This window comes from Haliotis asinina, chromosome 5, assembly GCF_037392515.1.
Source record: "Haliotis asinina isolate JCU_RB_2024 chromosome 5, JCU_Hal_asi_v2, whole genome shotgun sequence".
NCBI lineage: Eukaryota > Metazoa > Mollusca > Gastropoda > Lepetellida > Haliotidae > Haliotis > Haliotis asinina.
This window is the reverse complement of record NC_090284.1, coordinates 55,604,973-55,624,313: the sequence shown is the minus strand read 5'-3', so window position 1 is coordinate 55,624,313 and position 19,341 is coordinate 55,604,973. Positions and strand designations below refer to the sequence as shown.

General features: G+C 43.3%; 2 protein-coding genes across 4 annotated transcripts in view; one reads left to right on the top strand and one right to left on the bottom strand.

Moving 5' to 3' along the window:
• Window positions 1-19,341, top strand: part of LOC137284854 (D-beta-hydroxybutyrate dehydrogenase, mitochondrial-like) — a 183,285-nt gene that overhangs the window by 43,151 nt on the left and 120,793 nt on the right. The gene's annotated exons all lie outside the window — the stretch shown is intronic.
• LOC137284858 (UPAR/Ly6 domain-containing protein bou-like) lies at window positions 1,451-10,780 on the bottom strand. Of its 3 annotated transcripts, none has more exons than XR_010956925.1 (4): window positions 10,502-10,769; window positions 4,286-4,423; window positions 2,894-3,504; window positions 1,451-2,797 (listed from the first exon to the last, which is right to left on the bottom strand). XR_010956925.1 is itself a non-coding variant. In XM_067816880.1 (4 exons), exons 1-3 carry the CDS (start codon window positions 10,560-10,562, stop codon window positions 3,299-3,301), a joined length of 405 nt encoding a protein of 134 aa, XP_067672981.1. In that variant the 5' UTR covers window positions 10,563-10,780; the 3' UTR covers window positions 1,451-1,734; window positions 3,268-3,298. The 3 variants fall into 3 exon arrangements, 1 of the variants encoding a protein (XP_067672981.1); XM_067816880.1 differs by having other exon boundaries at window positions 1,451-1,734; window positions 3,268-3,504; window positions 10,502-10,780; XR_010956926.1 differs by having other exon boundaries at window positions 2,746-2,765; window positions 2,798-3,504; window positions 10,502-10,729.

The following is a 19,341-nucleotide window of genomic DNA, read 5'->3' as shown; positions in this document are numbered from 1 at the left end:
GTGAACATGAACAAGAAGATGTGTATATATCAACGCAGTTGGAGTACAATGGTTTGTGTCAAATATGCCAGCAAGCCTGAGTTTCTCGGACTTGAGTTCTACCCTACAACAAAGCACATGTGGTCTCAGCTAAGGCAAATGAACTTGTTGCCTCTGTTCAGTGAATGGGTACCCGGTGGAATATGTTATATATGATTGTTAACATTGGGTTTTATGGGATAGTACCGTAAGCCTCGTTCGAGGACTACTGCATGGGAACAGGCGATCTATAAAGGGTCATTACCATTATGTATAAAGCCTGGTGCACAGACAGATTCAGCGCTTCGGTTAAAACGACACCCTTCGACACCCACTGTCCTCTTTATTGCTCGAACGGTGCCGACACGACATTGCGCTGCAATCGAGGTTAAGGTAATACAGTGGACAATATATAGGGTAGTATGTCCTACATTGTGCACTTTGACAACGCTTATACAGTGACGATGGACGCAATATCAACAACCGGGCATATAGGAAGGTGACAAGTAGCCCATCTTTATGGACTGAGTAGAGAAGGGGCATGCTGAAGCTTACATTCACTGTAACATAACTATCAGGTGTTACAGAAATGACCTCCATCTCTTCTAAGGAGCATTACACAGTACATAATGCAGTATACGTGATGCATAATTGGAAATTGACAGTGTGTTATTTGGCGCAATCAGTATTTAAAAACGATTAGAATCAACACTGGCCACATCAGGGAGACATTTATCGGACTAATCCCATAGCATAACACCAGTTGGCTTTCACGCTACTTTGAACAGGATTCGGGGCTCTTGGTTAGCTTAGTGGTTAAAGCGGTCGCTCATCAAGGCTAAGACCTGGGTTCACTTCCCTATCAGTTATATTGTGTGAAGCCTAATTCCACTGGCCCCCACGCCGTAACATTGCTGAAATATTGCTACAAAAGGGTGGAAACCACCCTTACTAATAAAACAGGATTCTAGTTACATCATGACGTGTAGGTTTACTGCGCGTAGAACGATAGACAGTATACAGGTTATGCAGATGTTTACTATGTGCGTGCTGCAAACAAACCCATAAACATAACCAGTGATCGAACAAGCATTAGTTTCGGATGTACCTAAGGGACGTAACTCTGCAATTTTCGGTGCGAGTGAGTGAGTTTGGTTTTACGCCGCTTTGAACAGTATTCCTGTAAGATCACGACGGGGGACACCAGAAATGGGCTCCATACGTTGTACCCATGACGGCAATCGAACCAAGGTGTTCGGCGTGACGAGCGAACTTTAGCCACTAGGCCTCCCCCACTGTCCCCTTTCGGTAGGAAAGATCGGCACACATCACACAAGACACAAGTTGTTCATCTGGGTGTATAAAACACAGATATAGCCAACAGTTCATACAGAGATTCCATGCATTCACACATGAAGACTATGAAAAAGGGTAATATTTCATGACGTTTATTACCTTCAGCTTCTGATCTTTATTGTACAATACGTCATTATTTACATCCCCACCAACCACTACAAGCCCGAAGATAAAACAAAGGAGAATATGTACCGAAGATACATAATGGAAAACATATACACTGTAACTTCAGTGGTGCCTTCGTCTCCTCTACCAACCTATGTCTTCAGCAGTCATTCCCAGTGATGCAGTCTCCAGGATAGAACTGGTTTCACACACTGGGTTACTTACAATCCGCTGTTTCATAGCAGGGATATTTTTCTGAAAACGTTTAATGATATTCATCATTCACACTGTGTTAAGCTGGGGAAAGTTCAAGCCTTATTTGGCTTTAAGAAACAAATCAACTAAATCCTAAGAAAAGACTTTGTCTTTGTGCTTGACATCATCCCCAGCCTAGATTGCATAGGTCAAGAAGAAAGATTGCATAGGTCAAGAAGAAAGATTGCATAGGTCAAGAAGAACAGTTTTATCAGTGGATCATGCTCAGTTTTTCACGTAAACAGGCTCTAATCAGGTTCCAGGTCAAGTAGTCCACACAATGCATTGACATGGTTGTAGATGTTTTCCACACCAAACCCTTTTGAAATGCCGTTTGAAAAAACATCTCAGTTAACACCTGTTGTCAGTGTAATGGGACACGAAAACCTAGCTGTGGACCTGAGTGATTTAGGACGACACCTGTTACATGTATATGAGTGGTAAGGCCATGACAGTTGGACTGTAATGTCAGGAGGAGACGCATCACCTGGACAGTATTGTCAGGAGGAGACGCATCGCCTGGACAGTAATGTCAGGAGGAGACGCATCCCCTGGACTGTAATGTCAGGAGGAGATGCATCCCCTGCACAGTATTGTCAGGAGTAGACGCATCACCTGGACACTAATGGCAGGAGGAGACGCATCCCCTGCACAGTATTGTCAGGGGGAGACGCATCACCTGGACTGTAATGTCAGGAGGAGACACATCACCTGGACTGTAATGTCAGGAGTAGACGCATCACCTGGACAGTAATATCAGGAGGAGACGCATCCCCTGGACTGTAATGTCAGGAGGAGATGCATCCCCTGCACAGTATTGTCAGGAGTAGACGCATCCCCTGGACAGTAATGGCAGGAGGAGACGCATCCCCTGGACTGTAATGTCAGGAGGAGATGCATCCCCTGCACAGTATTGTCAGGAGGAGACGCATCACCTGGACAGTAATGTCAGGAGGAGACGCATCCCCTGGACTGTAATGTCAGGAGGAGATGCATCCCCTGCACAGTATTGTCAGGAGTAGACGCATCACCTGGACACTAATGGCAGGAGGAGACGCATCACCTGGACTGTAATGTCAGGAGGAGATGCATCCCCTGCACAGTATTGTCAGGAGGAGACACATCACCTGGACTGTAATGTCAGGAGTAGACGCATCACCTGGACAGTAATGTCAGGAGGAGACGCATCCCCTGGACTGTAATGTCAGGAGGAGATGCATCTGGAGGAGGCGTCACCTCTGCAGTACTGTCAGGAGACGTCACGTGAGTATTACCAAGAGGAGATGCATCACTTACGCAGGAGTAATGTCTGTTTGAGACACATGTCACCTGAACAGGAGTTGTGTGAGGATGAGATGGGTCACACTGACAGAAGTATTGTCTGAATGTGTCATGTCACTTGGACAGGAGAATTGCCAGGTGGAGACACATGCCTCCTGAACAATTTTGTGAGGATGTGTCTCGTTACCTCGAGTACTGTGAGAATGAGAAATGTTACATGGACAGGAGCATTGTCAGAATAAGCCATGTCACCTGGATTGGAGTATTGTCATTTTACGTCCTGTCACCTGAGCACCATTAAAACCAGGATGACAAATGACACAATGATTGTCCCGACAGGACAGAAGGGTTGGCATGAGTTTGACACAGCGTTACATCCATCTGTGTCGCACGTCTCGTAGCAGACTTCAGTCTTCTGGTTCTCCATCAGTTGGCTCCTGCAGATGCTGTGCATGTCCACATAGCTGCAGTCGCGGAACACGACACGACCTGTTGGGGAAACGTGGACTTTGTATTGCTACTGCCTGTACATGTATCGATTATGATCACGATTGGGCGGGTTTGGTTTATACAATACATCAGTTACACCAAGGTCAGCTATATGAAGGATAAGGTGTTGCAAATCTTCAACGTTTACCACTTTCATGAAAATAGGAAGCACGGCGATACTAAATATATCAGGTGAAAGTTGGATTCAACCAGGTTTCTGCCACCAATAGAACCGCATCACTGCAGGCGAAATACATCGCCTCAGATGACAGCAACAGCCAGGCTGACGCGTATTTCTGGTAATAGCACCGCACGTCATCAGAATGACAAAGTAAGGTGTAAATACCTCAGAATACGGTTACCTGGACACCCCCGGCGCATGGGTACTGTGTAGATGAATGACTGGACATAATCGAGACGATCGTTGGTGTTCGACTCCGAGGCAAGCGGATTCGAGGCAAGCGGATTCTTAATACTAAGGGACACAACTCTACACATGCGAGCGGGTACTGCCTACAAACTCACACATACAAGCCTCGGTGACAGAGTCCGTTAGGCGGCTGACTGGTAAATCTGACCTGTTTCTACATGACATAATGCAGTCATAACAAATTGATCATCCGAGTGGGCTGCCTGCCTTCAGACCCCACACATAGCTACGCATACCAGTTAAACGCGAGACACCCTGAATATATCTCGCATTTCTGCGTGACATGGAAACGGGTTCTTATAACACCTGAACCTGTCGACATGGCGATGTATGTGTTGCTGATCAGCCTACCTGTCCTGATTGTGCCCGAGTAAGTCACACAAAACTGGGCTCCTTGATACAGACCCATACAGTCTGTGGGCTCGACTCTCCCGCTCGAACAGGGTCGGGTGTGGATTGACGTGCACTGGGCACACTTTAGGCTCAGCACTGAAAACACAATGGGAAAACAGAAATCATGTCAGTTAAGTATCTTTATTTCAGTACAGATGTACCAAATTCATTGGTCTATCATATATAAGTAGTACATACTTACAAGGCATGGTGAATATAGCAGGTAATGTTTTTTTATCAAACAATATTTGATTAAGTGACATGAGACACAGATTATCAAAAAATCCCGTGAAGGTCCCATGGTAGAATAGGCTTTCGGCAACCTATATGGCGGCGGTCTGTAAATAATCGAGTCTGGACCAGACAATCCAGTGATCAACAACATGAGCATCGATCTGCGCAATTGGGATCCCATGGCATGTGTCAAACAAGTCAGCGAGCCTGACCACCCGATCCCGTTAGTCGCCTCTTACGACAAGTTGAGTCGCCTTCAATGGCAAGCATGGGTTGCTGAAGGCCTATTCTACCCTGGGACCTTCACGGGTTCTACGCAAATGGGATACAATGACACGTGTCAAACAAATCATCGACTCTGACCACTCGATCCCGTTAGTCGCCTCTTACCACAATCATGGGTTAATGATCGATGCTCATGCTGTTGATCACTAGATTGTCCAGTCCAGACTCGATCATTTACGGACTAGAATTGCTGAATGCGGCGTAAAACTAGATACACTCACACCAGTGCAAACGCTCTTTCTGGCTGTTCGAATTTCCGGAAGCGAACATGCAATGGTAGCTTTTGGAATTCACTCAACTACTGAGAAAAACAGAGGTACATCACATCGGTTTCGTATTCAATGTCGTTGTGCGAAATGGGTAAGTCACGGTAATTTGTGGACCCAGTAAGGTATTTTACGGCCGCTTCCAGGAACAAATAAATTTGCACCTTTAACAACCACCTGACTCCAGCTGATCTCGGCTGGCATTTGAGGGGAATCCGTAAATTGAACTGAAATGCTGGTCTCCCTAGTGAGTGAGTTTAGTTTTACGCCGCACTCAGTAATATTCAAGCTATATATGGCGGAAGTCTGTAAATAATCGAGTCTGGGCCAGACAATCCAGTGATCAACTACATGAGCATCGATCTGCGCAATTGGAAACCGATGACATGTGTCAACAAGTCAGCGAGTCTGACCACCTGATCCCGTTAGTCGCCTCTTACGACGCGCATAATCGTCTTTTATGTATAGAGATATTTACACAAAGCGTTATAGAGACATGTAAACACAACGTTATTTATGTGTGAACATATTATAGAGACTTGTGAACACAACTTTATGGAGAGATATGAACATCGTGTTATAGAGACATGTCAACACATCGTTATAGAAATGTGTAAACACAACGTTATAGAGATATGTGACCACAACGCTAGAGTTATAGAGATGTGTGAACGTTAGTCGCCTCTTACAAGCATAGTCGCCCTTTGCTAGTTTCCCTAGTTATAGGATATTAATATGGCAACATAATTACCCAAAAGATAGTACTTTTGTTTTTATCATTACATGGATATTTATGCTGTTACGTAGTCGATGGATGCTGAGCAATCTCTATTTCTTCAAGTATACATGTGTTCGGGCGATATCTAACTTACAGTAAATGAGTATATGTCCTACGTTGGACTTAGTTACACCAAACAAGCTTTTTCACCGTGACCCTACTACGCTTCCGTACTTACGCCTCCGTCACTTTTGAAACGTGCCCCGAGAAACGTTTCATTTTGTTATGCAGCATTATGAGGTTACAATAACTTGGAAACTGCACGACTTCCAGGAACAATTCTTTCAGATGCCATAATGTATTTTATTGTCACCAACCCTCATGGTTACACAGCAGCTATGTCCCCTGTGCATCGACTGGTTCGAGTCGGGAATGTCAGTTACTCATTGGTAATAGATATGACACTGACAGGTTTGACCTGTGATACGAGAACACCACGGCAGGCCGGGCAGTTCTGGTGACTCACGGACTGGAGTGGCCTGCTTTACCTCTTTGTAGGTCAAATCTCATTATCTAACAGTTGTCGTATGCATCGTGGTGGGGCAGACATTAGTCCCAGAAATACAAGTGTCTCATTTGGATTATATATACATATACAGAACAAAATCAAACCGGAGTCCTTATCAATGCTGAATTTTAGACATGACCAATCATACGGGTGAGGAAATCTAGACTTGCTGAATCATTCTAGACTTGAGCTGGATTCCTTTACTAATTAATCCCAACGTGACAGACTCGGTGGTGGGGATGGCCAATAATGTATAGCAGCAAGTATTTATTAGGAAATTATTGATATCATTGATGCGTTTAAACATACTGGTATTGCATTTGAAGCTAATGAGTTAGTGCAGGTGTACGCCGCACGCGACAACATTCCACATAGAGTCTGGATCAGACAATCTAGTGATCAACAACATGAGCATCGACCTACGCAACTAGGCTATCATGACATGTGTCAACGAAGGCATCTATCCTGACAACAGTTACTGATCCCGTCAGTCGCCTATTACAAGAAGCATGGCTTACTGAAGACCGATTCTAACCAGGATTTTCTCGGGTTTGAATTTAATGACCAATATGGTATCGAAGATATCCGAAAATAGTTGAAGACAACTTTGATTACTTTCTGAGTGAGTGAGTGAGTTTAGTTTTACGTCGCACTTAGCAATATTCCAGCTATATGGCGACGGTCTGTAAATAATCGAGTCTGGACCAGACAATCCAGTGATCAACAACATGAGCATCGATCTGCGCAATGGGGAACCGATGACATGTGTCAACCAAGTCAGCGAGTCTGACCACTCGATCCCGTTAGTCGCCTCTTACGACAAGCATAGTCACCTTTTATGGCAAGCATGGGTTGCTGAAGGCCTATTCTACCCCGGGACCTTCACGGGTCGATTACTTTCTGATATTCAAAATAGAATCATTGATATCATACAATGAAACTGTGATATCAAGAAAATATATCGTGTGCTAAAGATATCAGTAATACAATGACTATCACGTCATAACACATATCTATTCAACACATCTTAATTTCAACTCAAGGTCACTCGAAACAATTTATACATATCCATTGATGCATTAGACATATTTAACTCAAAAAGAGAAATCAGCTATAAAGTGATATCTTTAACTTTTCAATTACTGTTGTCAGTAATGAAAATTGATGAAGAGAGATATCTATATTCCAGAAACTGATATCTTTAATAAAGACATCAGGAAAATAAACATCAAATATTATCTCCATTCCAGTCTTAAATTCATTTCATGATATCTTCAATTTAAAGATATCCTCAATTAATAAAGATATCTCTACTTACAAGATAGGAAGGAAAACATTACATATATTAACAATATGAATAAGTAAATATATATCTTTATAACCTATCATTAAATCGTTAATCACATGTATGATATGAGCAATTCATTTCACGATATCACGGATAATTGCAGATATTTATGATTATATCTATTCGAGATATTTATAAAAATTAATTCATTTGTGTTATCTTCAATTCATGATACATGTATCTCATTTTCCATTCAAGATGGAAACCATTATTTTCCCTTCCACCGACCCTTTCATTAGTTGGGATGTTTGTTGTACATACCGTGCATATTTACAGACATGTGAGTCCAAGTTTAAGCATACATTACTAACAGGCTTGAATTTGCAAGGTACGACCGTCGAATAAATTTTCATAATACGGGAATTATTTTGTCGCATATACTCGAGCTATGAAAATCCATAACTGCTACAGTTTGCATGTGTTATTTATACACATGGATGAATTAATTCCGCTTTGAGGTTTATGAACAATGATGTATGAACTAGTAAAGTCGTTGAATAATCATAATGTATTGTGTAAGGTAACTGTTTGAGGTGAGTCCGAAAACAGATTTTGTTGGGATTCCAGTCTACGTCGTTGTGTAAAAAAAACCCCAAAACAAACAAACAAAAAAACAAAAACAAAAAAAACATAATGAATGAGTATGGTTTTACACCGCTTTGGGGAATATTTCACCAATATCACGGCGGGGGACACCAGAAATGGGCTCCACACATTGTTCCTATGTGGAAAATCGAACCCGAATTGTCGGCGTGACAAGCGATCGTTTTAATCACATGGCTACCCCATCACAACTATCTTCATAATAAATGTTCTGCATCGGGGATGGGGCTCCGCCTGGACCTGACCAAAGACCAATATTCGGAAACAGCAAACCTGCGTTACACCCATACCAGAACAAACTAGCGGAAGAGGGGCAATCTGCACACGCCTGCCTAAAATACTTCCGAATTTGAAAAAAAGAAACAAATAATATTTCCGCCACTTTTTCTGCAACAGTTAATAATGAACCGTGGAACGTCACGTAAATCCCTACTGGAAAACATCAAACCCGAATAAGGTCGAGGTGCATATCAATGAAATACATTTCTTGGTTCTCATCACTTCTTAAAAAGACAAAGGTTAGATCTTAGGCAACTGGTATTGTCTGTACATAGAACCATGTCACGTTTGTTTTCCCATACATCGTCCATAGCTCTGTGACGTCACTACGCTATTTGCAGGGCCGAATTATAATTACAGGAAATCACCCACGACCAAAGAAAAACACTTCCCGCAATAACAGGCTCTAGCACCTCGACTGAACGTGTAATGGGTCACAGCGATAATACTGACTCTAGTGCTGTGCCTATTCAGATAGATAGTCAGTAATATATGCAGAATGTTTAGCAGCAACAAGTCCTCATTGTCCCAATGAATAGGCGATAATGTCTCCAGTTGTCATTACTGGGTATAGTCAGATGGTTCCATTATGTAAATCATAGGGAATCACAATAAGGAAACAAAACAATAGTGTCACAAGACTATATCAAATGAATGTCCCTTTAATATTGCAGGTGCCGGTGCGCACAAAAGGGTGAACAAGTATTTCACATCCAAATACTGTGTTCTGTTCATCCTGAATGTTTGTGTGAAAGTTCGTTCTTGTATGTCACTGTTAGTCAGTATCTTATCTATATATATAATGTTCTCTGTAGCATCTTACACATCAGAGTGAGTGGGCAGATTGTGGAGATAATGTTGATATACTGTGTAGAACTTAACGTTATAGAGATATGTGAAGACAACGTGTTCGTTCTATGTGAGTGAATGAGTTTAGTTTTACGTCGCATTTAGCCATATTCCAGCTACATGTGGCGGAAGTCTGTAAATAATCGCCGAGTCTGGACCAGGCAATTCAGTGATCAACAGCATCCGATCATCCACCCGATCCCGTTAGTCGCCTATTACGACACGCATAATCGCCGTTTTATGTATAGAGATATTTACACAAAGCGTTATAGAGACATGTAAACACAACGTTATTTATACGTGAATATATTATAGAGATATGTGAACATCGCGTTACAGAGATATGTCAACACATTGCTATAGAAATGTGTGAACACAACGTTATAGAGATATGTGACCACAACGCTAAAGTTATGTTATAAAGATGTGTGAACACAGCGTTATAGATATATGTATATGTGATAGAGATATGTGAGGACATCGTCATAGAGATATGTGAAGTCAACGTTAAAGAGATGTGGGAGCAGAACGCTTACGGTATGGGTATAAGTGAATACAACGTTATAGAAATATGTGAACACGTTATACAGATATGTGAACGCAACGTTATAGAGATGTGTGAACACAGCGTTAAGTGGATATGTGAACACATCGTTATAGAGATATGTCAACACAACGTTATAGATATGTGAAAACAGCGTTATAGAGATATGTGAGCAAAGCGTTATAGAAATAAGTGCACAGTATCATACAATAACAGCTAAAATCGTTCGATCGTTTTGTCGTCGAGCACAAAACGAGAAGTAAGGTCACAACAGGGTTCAACATACCATACAGTGCATGTATTCTCATTCATGTCATTCAATGGCAGTAAGCGGTGGTTGCATGTATCAAAGACGAACACCATACAAACCAAACGAAAGAATGCAATGCAGATATTCGCTGCGAAGGACATTTTACAGACTTGGCAAGTTGGCAATAACACTACATTCTGGGCTAGACAATAATACAGTTGCTCACTTACCTGACGCAATGCGGGCGCAGACAGCAACGATCAATACAGCAACACGTGGGAGAGCCGACATGACTTCTTGCAGCCAGGGCTGTGGATCCCGTGATATCGCCGCAACACGTGCATCAGCACGCAGTGTAAGTTCCACGTACTTAACTGTAAACAATCCTTTGAAGTGCGAGATCTGACTACATGCCAGTAGTATACCGGTGCAGCAGGTTTGACTGATCGGACGCGGTGCTGTCACGAGAGAAGTCGGGCGACTATGGCATGCACGCCGAGCGTCGGGTGAATGGGACGATGAAAACGGCAAACTTATTAAAGGTGTATTTCCCATAATGAGAATTTATTTCATAAAGTACACGGTTAAACATTTCTACTTGAATAAAAATTTTCTTGATTCTCATTGTTGCGTTGTAGTATTTTTTTGGTTGCTATAATAATAAGTCTCATAATCACGTGATTTCTTTCAGTCTCGCCAATATATGGCCTCAGTTCCTCATGTCTCACAGTAAGGTTTGTGTTGGTAAAACAGGCAGTTTTAGTGCGAAAACGAAATTTGACTGAAAATACTGATGAGTAAGGGGATGCATGAACACTTCTGTGTGAATACTGTGTACGTTTTCTGATAATTTATCAAAACGCGCAATGTGGTCTGCGTGTATTTTCAATAAAGATTATATACATTACCTAACTCGTCATTTCGTGTTTCTCTCATTAATATCAACTAGGAGCTTTGGTAGCTAGACTGTACCCAATTTTGGATAACGTGTTTCATTCAATCGATTTTTGTCATTTTGAAATGGCGACGCGTAAAATCACCTATCATGTACCAACGGTTATATTTGGGAGCACACTTTCTTAGCATAGAACATTTTGTAGTACTTTTGTTGGTTTGAGTTCCCCACGGGATTCGAACCACACCCTCGGAGTCAGGCACCTAATCACCATCACGCTGAGTCAGCCACTACCACTTTGTGTACTGGCGATAAGGTGCCTGACTCTGAGGGTGTGGGTTCGAATCCCGGATTGAACTCAAACCATCAAAAGCACTAGAATCTGTACTTTTCGTAGAAAATGTAACCCCAAATATAACATGACACATTTGACATTCTAAATGCCACTGAGTAATCGCACCAGTCACGCAGTGAATAATTAATGATATAACTTCAAGAACAATAATTTTTTGTGACGAAAATGGCTCAGTACTGTTTTTGAATGCACATATGTATCAGTAGAAAGCACAAAGTAACTGCCCGAAGTCACTTGCAGGAAGGTCGGTGTCATTCATTTCTTCATGTTATATCGAATTATGGATGCAACATAACAAATTAATGCAAACGCGAATTCCTTAGTCAGAATATATCAGAAGTATAATAAATTGCATTTCTTAGAGTTCTTGTTGTAAAATATGCTGTACGGAGAGGGTGTGTAGCTTTAATTAGGCCCCTAGTCGTTCCTACACTGCCTCAGTTTGAAAGGTTATCAAAGAGGAAGTAACCAATTTATCCAAATTACTTAAAAGTGAATAACGAGCAAGCCCTTTCAGTTGGTGTGGATAGGTTTTTCAAGGGAGATCATTCTTCCTGACTTATTGATGGTTTACTGGTTGGTGCTGAATCACATCCACAATGTTATTGCCAGTGCACATTTCATTTTCACGAAAGTTTCAATGGTCATTTAATACACTTGAGAAAGCGTTAGTGAACGCTATGTATCTAAGCTACTCCACATTTCGCGTGGACAGCGCTTCTACCCTATGATATATTCCAAGGGCTTCCTGATAACATGGTTACCATTAGCTAATATTTCAGGAAGCTGACATCCTTGCTCTCTTCCACTCTGTGATATATGCTAAGGGCTTTCTGATAACATGGTTACCATTAGCTAATATTTCAGGAAGCTGACATCCTTGCTCTCTTCCACTCTGTGATATATGCTAAGGGCTTTCTGATAACATGATTACCATTAGTTAATATTTCAGGAAGCTGACATCCTTGCTCTCTTCCACTCTGTGATATATGCTAAGGGCTTTCTGATAACATGGTTATCATTAGCTAATATTTCAGCAAGCTGACATCCCTGCTCTCTTCCACTCTGTGATCTATGCTTAGGGCTTTCTGATGACATGGTTATCATTAGCTATTTCAGGAAGCTGACATCCTTGCTCTCTTCCACTCTGTGATATATGCTAAGGGCTTTCTGATAACATGGTTATCATTAGCTAATATTTCAGGAAGCTGACATCCTTGCTCTCTTCCACTCTGTGATATATGCTAAGGGCTTTCTGATAACATGGTTACCATTAGCTAATATTTCAGGAAGCTGACATCCTTGCTCTCTTCCACTCTGTGATATATGCTTAGGGCTTTCTGATAACATGGTTACTATTAGCTAATATTTCAGCAAGCTGACATCCTTGCTCTCTTCCACTCTGTGATATATGCTTAGGGCTTTCTGATAACATGGTTACCATTAGCTATTTCAGGAAGCTGACATCCTTGCTCTCTTCCACTCTGTGATATATGCTAAGGGCTTTCTGATAACATGGTTACCATTAGCTAATATTTCAGGAAGCTGACATCCTTGCTCTGTTCCACTCTGTGATGTATGCTTAGGGCTTTCTGATAACATGGTTACCATTAGCTATTTCAGCAAGCTGACATCCTTGCTCTCTTCCACTCTGTGATATATGCTAAGGGCTTTCTGATAACATGGTTACCATTAGCTAATATTTCAGGAAGCTGACATCCTTGCTATCTTCCACTCTGTGATATATGCTTAGGGCTTTCTGATAACATGGTTACCATTAGCTATTTCAGGAAGCTGACATCCTTGCTCTCTTCCACTCTGTGATGTATGCTAAGGGCTTTCTGTTAACATGGTTACCATTAGGTAATATTTCAGCAAGCTGACATCCTTGGTCTCTTCCACTCTGTGATATATGCTTAGGGCTTTCTGATAACATGGTTACCATTAGCTATTTCAGCAAGCTGACATCCTTGCTCTCTTCCACTCTGTGATATATGCTAAGGGCTTTCTGATAACATGGTTACCATTAGGTAATATTTCAGGAAGCTGACATCCTTGCTCTCTTCCGCTCTGTGATATATGCTAAGGGGTTTCTGTTAACATGGTTACCATTAGGTAATATTTCAGCAAGCTGACATCCTTGCTCTCTTCCACTCTGTGATATATGCTTAGGGCTTTCTGATAACATGGTTACCATTAGCTAATATTTGAGCAAGCTGACATCCTTGCTCTCTTCCACTCTGTGATATATGCTAAGGGCTTTCTGATAACATGGTTACCATTAGCTAATATTTCAGCAAGCTGACATCCTTGGTCTCTTCCACTCTGTGATATATGCTAAGGGCTTTCTGATAACATGGTTATCATTGGCTATTTCAGGAAGCTGACATCCTTGAATATTGACCAAAAAACCATCCATTTTCAGGGACTGTTTACTCACTGTTGTGGTGTGCTCCATGTGCGTTACCGAGTAGCATTCGGAATCGTTCGGGTACAAACCTCTCCGAGGTAAAAGTTCAAAAGGTATGTGCGAATGTCCATTTTTGCCGATTTTGGTTAGCTTTGTTCTGATTGGTCAATCTCAAAGTTTGTTGTATCCACTGTCAACAATGCTCACCGGAACACGGTAAACGGCCTCGAAGTTGGGGTCACATTATGGAAGGCTGGTGTCAGCACCATGTGCTGATTGGGGGTTAAAAATGGCAATAAAGTGCAATGTCCGACCTTTCATTTAAGCTATCACGAGTCATGCAGAAAACATTAGCACGGACAGAACAATCGAGGGTAAGCGTTTACGAAAACCACAAACGAATTGCATAAATTGAAAGTTGATCAAGACTTTACATGATAATTGAACCCAATACAATTTCAATACAGAGACATTTGAGGTCCTTCCTCGTATTAAATCTGGTGTCAAGTATGAGAAATCAAACTATACTAAAGACGTTGTGCTGGGCTATGTATCTATGATAGAAATAAGTTTGTACAGGTAACTGATTCTTCCGGAGCTGGTTGGGAGACGGACGTCACTACCTGTCACGTGATCTGGCTAGGACTAGGGCGATGACAAGGCTAGCAATAAGTCCAACAATCCTGGCCTCCCGAATAGGCCGATATGTGCGACCTGCATTCAGCACCCAGTCCGTGCAGACCGGTGGGAGTGCGTCGCACACTGATCCTTTGTCTACTGGAGTAGTATAGGGAATGATAGTCCGAAAACACTTTTCAAAAACCCCTCTAAAAAGCCTCATTTACTAAATGAGGCTTTGGTGGGACCATTAGCTCCTACTACAAAGCTACGCCATCACGTTTACCGTGACTTGGCAGGCGGTAACACTGTGCCGTACGGTACGATCAATAATTCTTCTCTTACAAACCCCCTACCCGGCCCACCCCTCAAGTAGTACAAGTTAGGTTCGTCGGCTTTCATATCCACTTTATCTATGTTGTAAGTTTTGACCGACCATATAGGATCGGTGGCTCGCTTACGGCTATCACCCTCGTGTTCCCCAGGCTGGTACAGATACCTCACTAGGGCCCTATCCGGTATCTGTTTCTCCTTCCCACGCAATGGAGCGGCCGACTCTGCAACTATTGATTTTAGTTTGATAGCGTCTGCCGGTTTCTTACCGGTGAGACGGGTGACTTCATGGTTGATTGCCGACACCACCTCGGGTAACCTCGTGACCCATTCGGTCGATCGTTTTCCAGGGGTGGTCATCTCCCTAGCATACTGATGGCCGAACAATCGCTCAGCCAAAGTCCTATTAAATCTCTCAACTATAGCTTGGCTGCGATGGGCTCCAACCGTGCCACGCCTGACCTTCGTATCGTGTTTGGCTAGCAGTTGTGACACAGCACCCATGAACTCCCGTCCGGGGTCAACTTGCAGCTCTGTTGGCCACGTCAGCGGACTGCGTTTGTATATACGTTCGAATCCTCTGGCTACCTGGGCCGAATCTTTCGTGGTCAAGGGTTCGGCTTCCTTGTAACGACTGGCTACGTCCACTACGGTTAAGGCATACTTGTACCTCTTATCGTGAGGTAGGAACAGTAGGTCTGCCTGGTGAATGCTATTAGGTATGTTAATACCGAACCTCCTTCTAGGTACATAGCGTGGTGCAGGCAAATAGATCTGCCACAGGGCTTGTTTTTCAAGCCACGCTTTGGCTTCCTCCGGGGGTACTCGCGCTAGTTTAGCTAGCTTATCTACTGCGCTAGCTCCTTTCCAGTACCCACGCGGGCTGTAGTAAATAGACTCAAATTTTTTCATGTCCATACGCGTATGTGTTTATCCCATCAATAGCTATCCAACGTTTCGTGTCCATAGGCGATAGGGACGTCTTGTTTATAGTCAGTCCGTATATCTTGTGCCCATCACTTCTAAGTGTGTTCATTTTATGTCTAAAGGTACGGGTCTTGAACAGGGCTTCCTTGAATCTGGCGTGTTTGATGTGTTGTTTCACCACATACTTCTTAACCCCCTTAGCCTTCCGGATCTCGCTATTGTCGGCTTTCAGTATGGAGTACATCTTAGGCCTCAAACCTATGTACTCGGCTATGGGCGTGCCAGCACACTCGTCCTTCATCTTACCTAGGACCTTTTTATTTACCGTACTGTGCATGGCATGGGTCTTAGGGTAGTCGCTGGTGTCGTATAAACCGATGTGTTTTTTCATGTCCTCGTACACGTCCTCGGTTCGAATCTCCATCAGCAGGGAATCCGTGTCAGTGTACAGCACTTCGCACCTGTCGCCGTACTGTTTCTTGAGCTCGTTGTAGTAAAAGTCGTACATCAGGTGTTTGGATAATCGAGGATGCTCATCCCCACGTAAACAGGTCGGTTGAATTTTATGTGGCTTTTCTTCATGTGTAGGGCAGCCAGGTCGTCTGTGAATATCTTGCTACGGTTGAATGCCGGACTGGCTATCAATTTCCTGAGCTTGTCTTCCTCACTAGATCTAACCAGCTTCACGGTCACGCGTTTCCTCAGGTTCTCCATAGTCTTACCAAACACCGAGTTGTTCATGAGCTTGTAAAGATTTTTCTCGAAATCATTGGTGGCTTTTTTTCGTAGGTCTGTGTTCATTCTGATGTAGGGCTCCATCCATGGGCTCTGGTCGAACATGAGCACCCTGTGTATTTTGGTCAGCCTCATACCCAACGACAGGTACAGCTGTAGGTTGCGATAGTGAACGATATACTTGGTCTTATTCATTAAGTTAGGCACGAGTTTTTCAACGTCTGTCACACGCCCACCTGACAAGTTATGTTGGTACTCAGACATCCAGTCTGTATTAACCCTCATACGTTCGGGTGCAAGGGGGTAGCTGTTGTGCGATGTGTGTAATTCCTTGGGATACTCTAAGTCAACTTCGAGGATATACCCTTTGTTCGAATCTGGTGCGACCCCCATAATATCAACGTGGGGTACCCATTCGAATCCCCCTGTAGGTAGATACTGGCTCATGGCCCAGCCGTACAGGTTGTTTGCGTCGAGGTAGAGAATGTGATTGGTTGGTTTGTTAGGATCGTAACCTTTCACGTATTGATTATTTGCTTTAGCGTATCGTTTGGATGCCATGGAAATCCCACCTCGCAAGCCTTTCTCAATGAATAGGTGCATGTCGTAATCTGTTAGCAATTCCAAATTAACTCCGGTCTTTTTAAGCAAGGCGTCCCACGACAGACCTGGGCTGGTGTAATACCATGCGGGGTCGAGTTTATACTGCTTTAAACATGTCTGCCTAAACGTTTCAAACACGTCGGCTAACAGCAGTACATCTGTCCTCAAGTACAGGTCGTGATAATCACCCAGGTTCTTACAACCCAGTTTATTCCATACGTTAGTCGCGTGCGAGTAATCATCTCGTGAGACGGACGCCTCATTCAGCTTGCTATAAAAGCAGTCGATAGGAGGTAGTCTGGTCTCGGTGAACTTGGTCCAACTATCCATGTACTCATAGGGGTACACACCCTTCCTCATAAGCAGGGGTCTAGTCTCGACGTCTGTGTATCGATCGGTGATAGGGAAGGTATTGTTAGCCTTGACCAGACTGTCGAGTGACGACAGGAGGAATTGAAACGAGTCAATGAACCTAAGTCCGTTTAAGCTGAAGGAGATGTATCTCTCCATGTTGTTGGGGATGCACGATATATTACCATCGATTTTCGCGATGGCCTGCATGATCAAGTGTGAGTCGTACCCTCTCAAGTTGTGAAAGACAACGGGGATGTTTATTGTCTTAGGGTTGATTTTAAGCTTGAGGTTGCACGCGCTGTGAGCGGCGCCTCTATACTTACCAGTTATGTGACAGTGATCTCTCACCGAATCACCGTTAAGCGGTGAGTCACACACGTGACAGTTAGTGCTACTAGTGTGAGCTAGCCTGTCGGCTCGGGTCATACGCATGGGAGCGATTCTATACAATGCATTCCTAATAATTTTTTCTTCCTCCTGCAAGCACTTTAGAAACCTTTCAGCCGCGTCAGGACCCCTATACACTACCGGAGCTTTCGTTTCCCCGTCACAACGGACGACGATGTATCCAAAACCGCAGGCTATATGCTCTTGTGTCTTGTGGGTGAAGCTACCACTGGGGGAATCCCCACCCACAACTAAGGCTTCGAAGTCGGCGTATATGATATAAGGCACAGACATTTGATTCTTGTGATTGTCGAATTTTAGGATATTTTCACCTTCCTTAGGCATGTCGACTCGTATGGCCGTCTGCCCCACACCTTGGCAATCCTCCCGGTGGGATTCTAATAAATCGGCCCGACTGAAACCGTGTAGGCATCGTACACAAAAGTGTTTTTCCCCAACGTGTTTCGACTGGTCGTGCAACAACCGGCTGAGATTTTTTATCCACGTGTAGTGATACGTTTCACCTCGCTTGATCATGAATAAATTAATAACTTGGCGATCCTTCACCGGGCTGACCCTGTGTACTATTGTTGTGTTACCTTCGTGTCCAAAGACATTTATAGCCAGATTATTCTGTTTTTCTACTTTAGTGATCTGGGATATTGGGGTGGGTTCATCTATACCATCCCAGTTGAGCCCATCGTCCTGTGGATAATTAGAAGGCCTGTTCGGATTAGTGGCAGCTGGAAATAAGGCTGACCTGATAGCTAACCTCAGGCAATCGTTTCCTCTATTCTTAACGTTTACTATGGCTTGTTTGTTCTTATAGTAGGGAGACAAGGCTAGGTATGACCCACCTCTGAACGGCACGTAGTTAGCTATATCTAGATAGACGTTATCGATTTTATCTACAGCCCACCCGGACCCCATGTGCGTGTAGCGTTCTAGGTATTCTCGTATCTGCTGAAAACTATTATCGATTGATGTGTCAATGGTCTCTGTATGTGTGACGACCTCTTGTTTACCTCGGAAGTAAGGTTGAACGTACTCAGTGACCCCTGTGGAGCCCTCCTTATCGAGCGACATTTTCACCGTGATCTGAAACTTGATACTTCCTAGGTTATTTAGTTCCTGGTTGACCTTATCAGCTATCAGAGGCTTGATATCTGTAATGTCTATGTTTCTATCGACGAGCATGCGCCAACCTCTCAAATAGTTGCCTACAGCGCGCTCAGTGCGAACGAACTGTAGGTCAATAGCTCTATTCTGTCGTAATAATTCTACAAGCTGTGGTTTCCTCATACGGGAATACCCGCCTAAACCCAAATCGTGTGCCTCGGTTTTCAGTTGTTTTACAGTGGGAGGTTTTGCTACGGGGGCATGTGATAACAATGCGGTTAACCCGGCTCTCCCCAGGTGTGAATAACCCGTGTGTCCAAGCTGTTTTGCTTGA

Excerpts from the sequence above, each read along its gene's own strand:
- LOC137284858 (XM_067816880.1), bottom strand. The coding sequence starts at position 10,562 with ATGTCGGCTCTCCCACGTGTTGCTGTATTGATCGTTGCTGTCTGCGCC. Across the intron at positions 4,424-10,501 it reads CTGCGCCCGCATTGCGTCAG|TGCTGAGCCTAAAGTGTGCC; the intron begins GTAAGTGAGCAA and ends TTGTGTTTTCAG. Across the intron at positions 3,505-4,285 it reads CTCGGGCACAATCAGGACAG|GTCGTGTCGTGTTCCGCGAC; the intron begins GTAGGCTGATCA and ends TTTCCCCAACAG.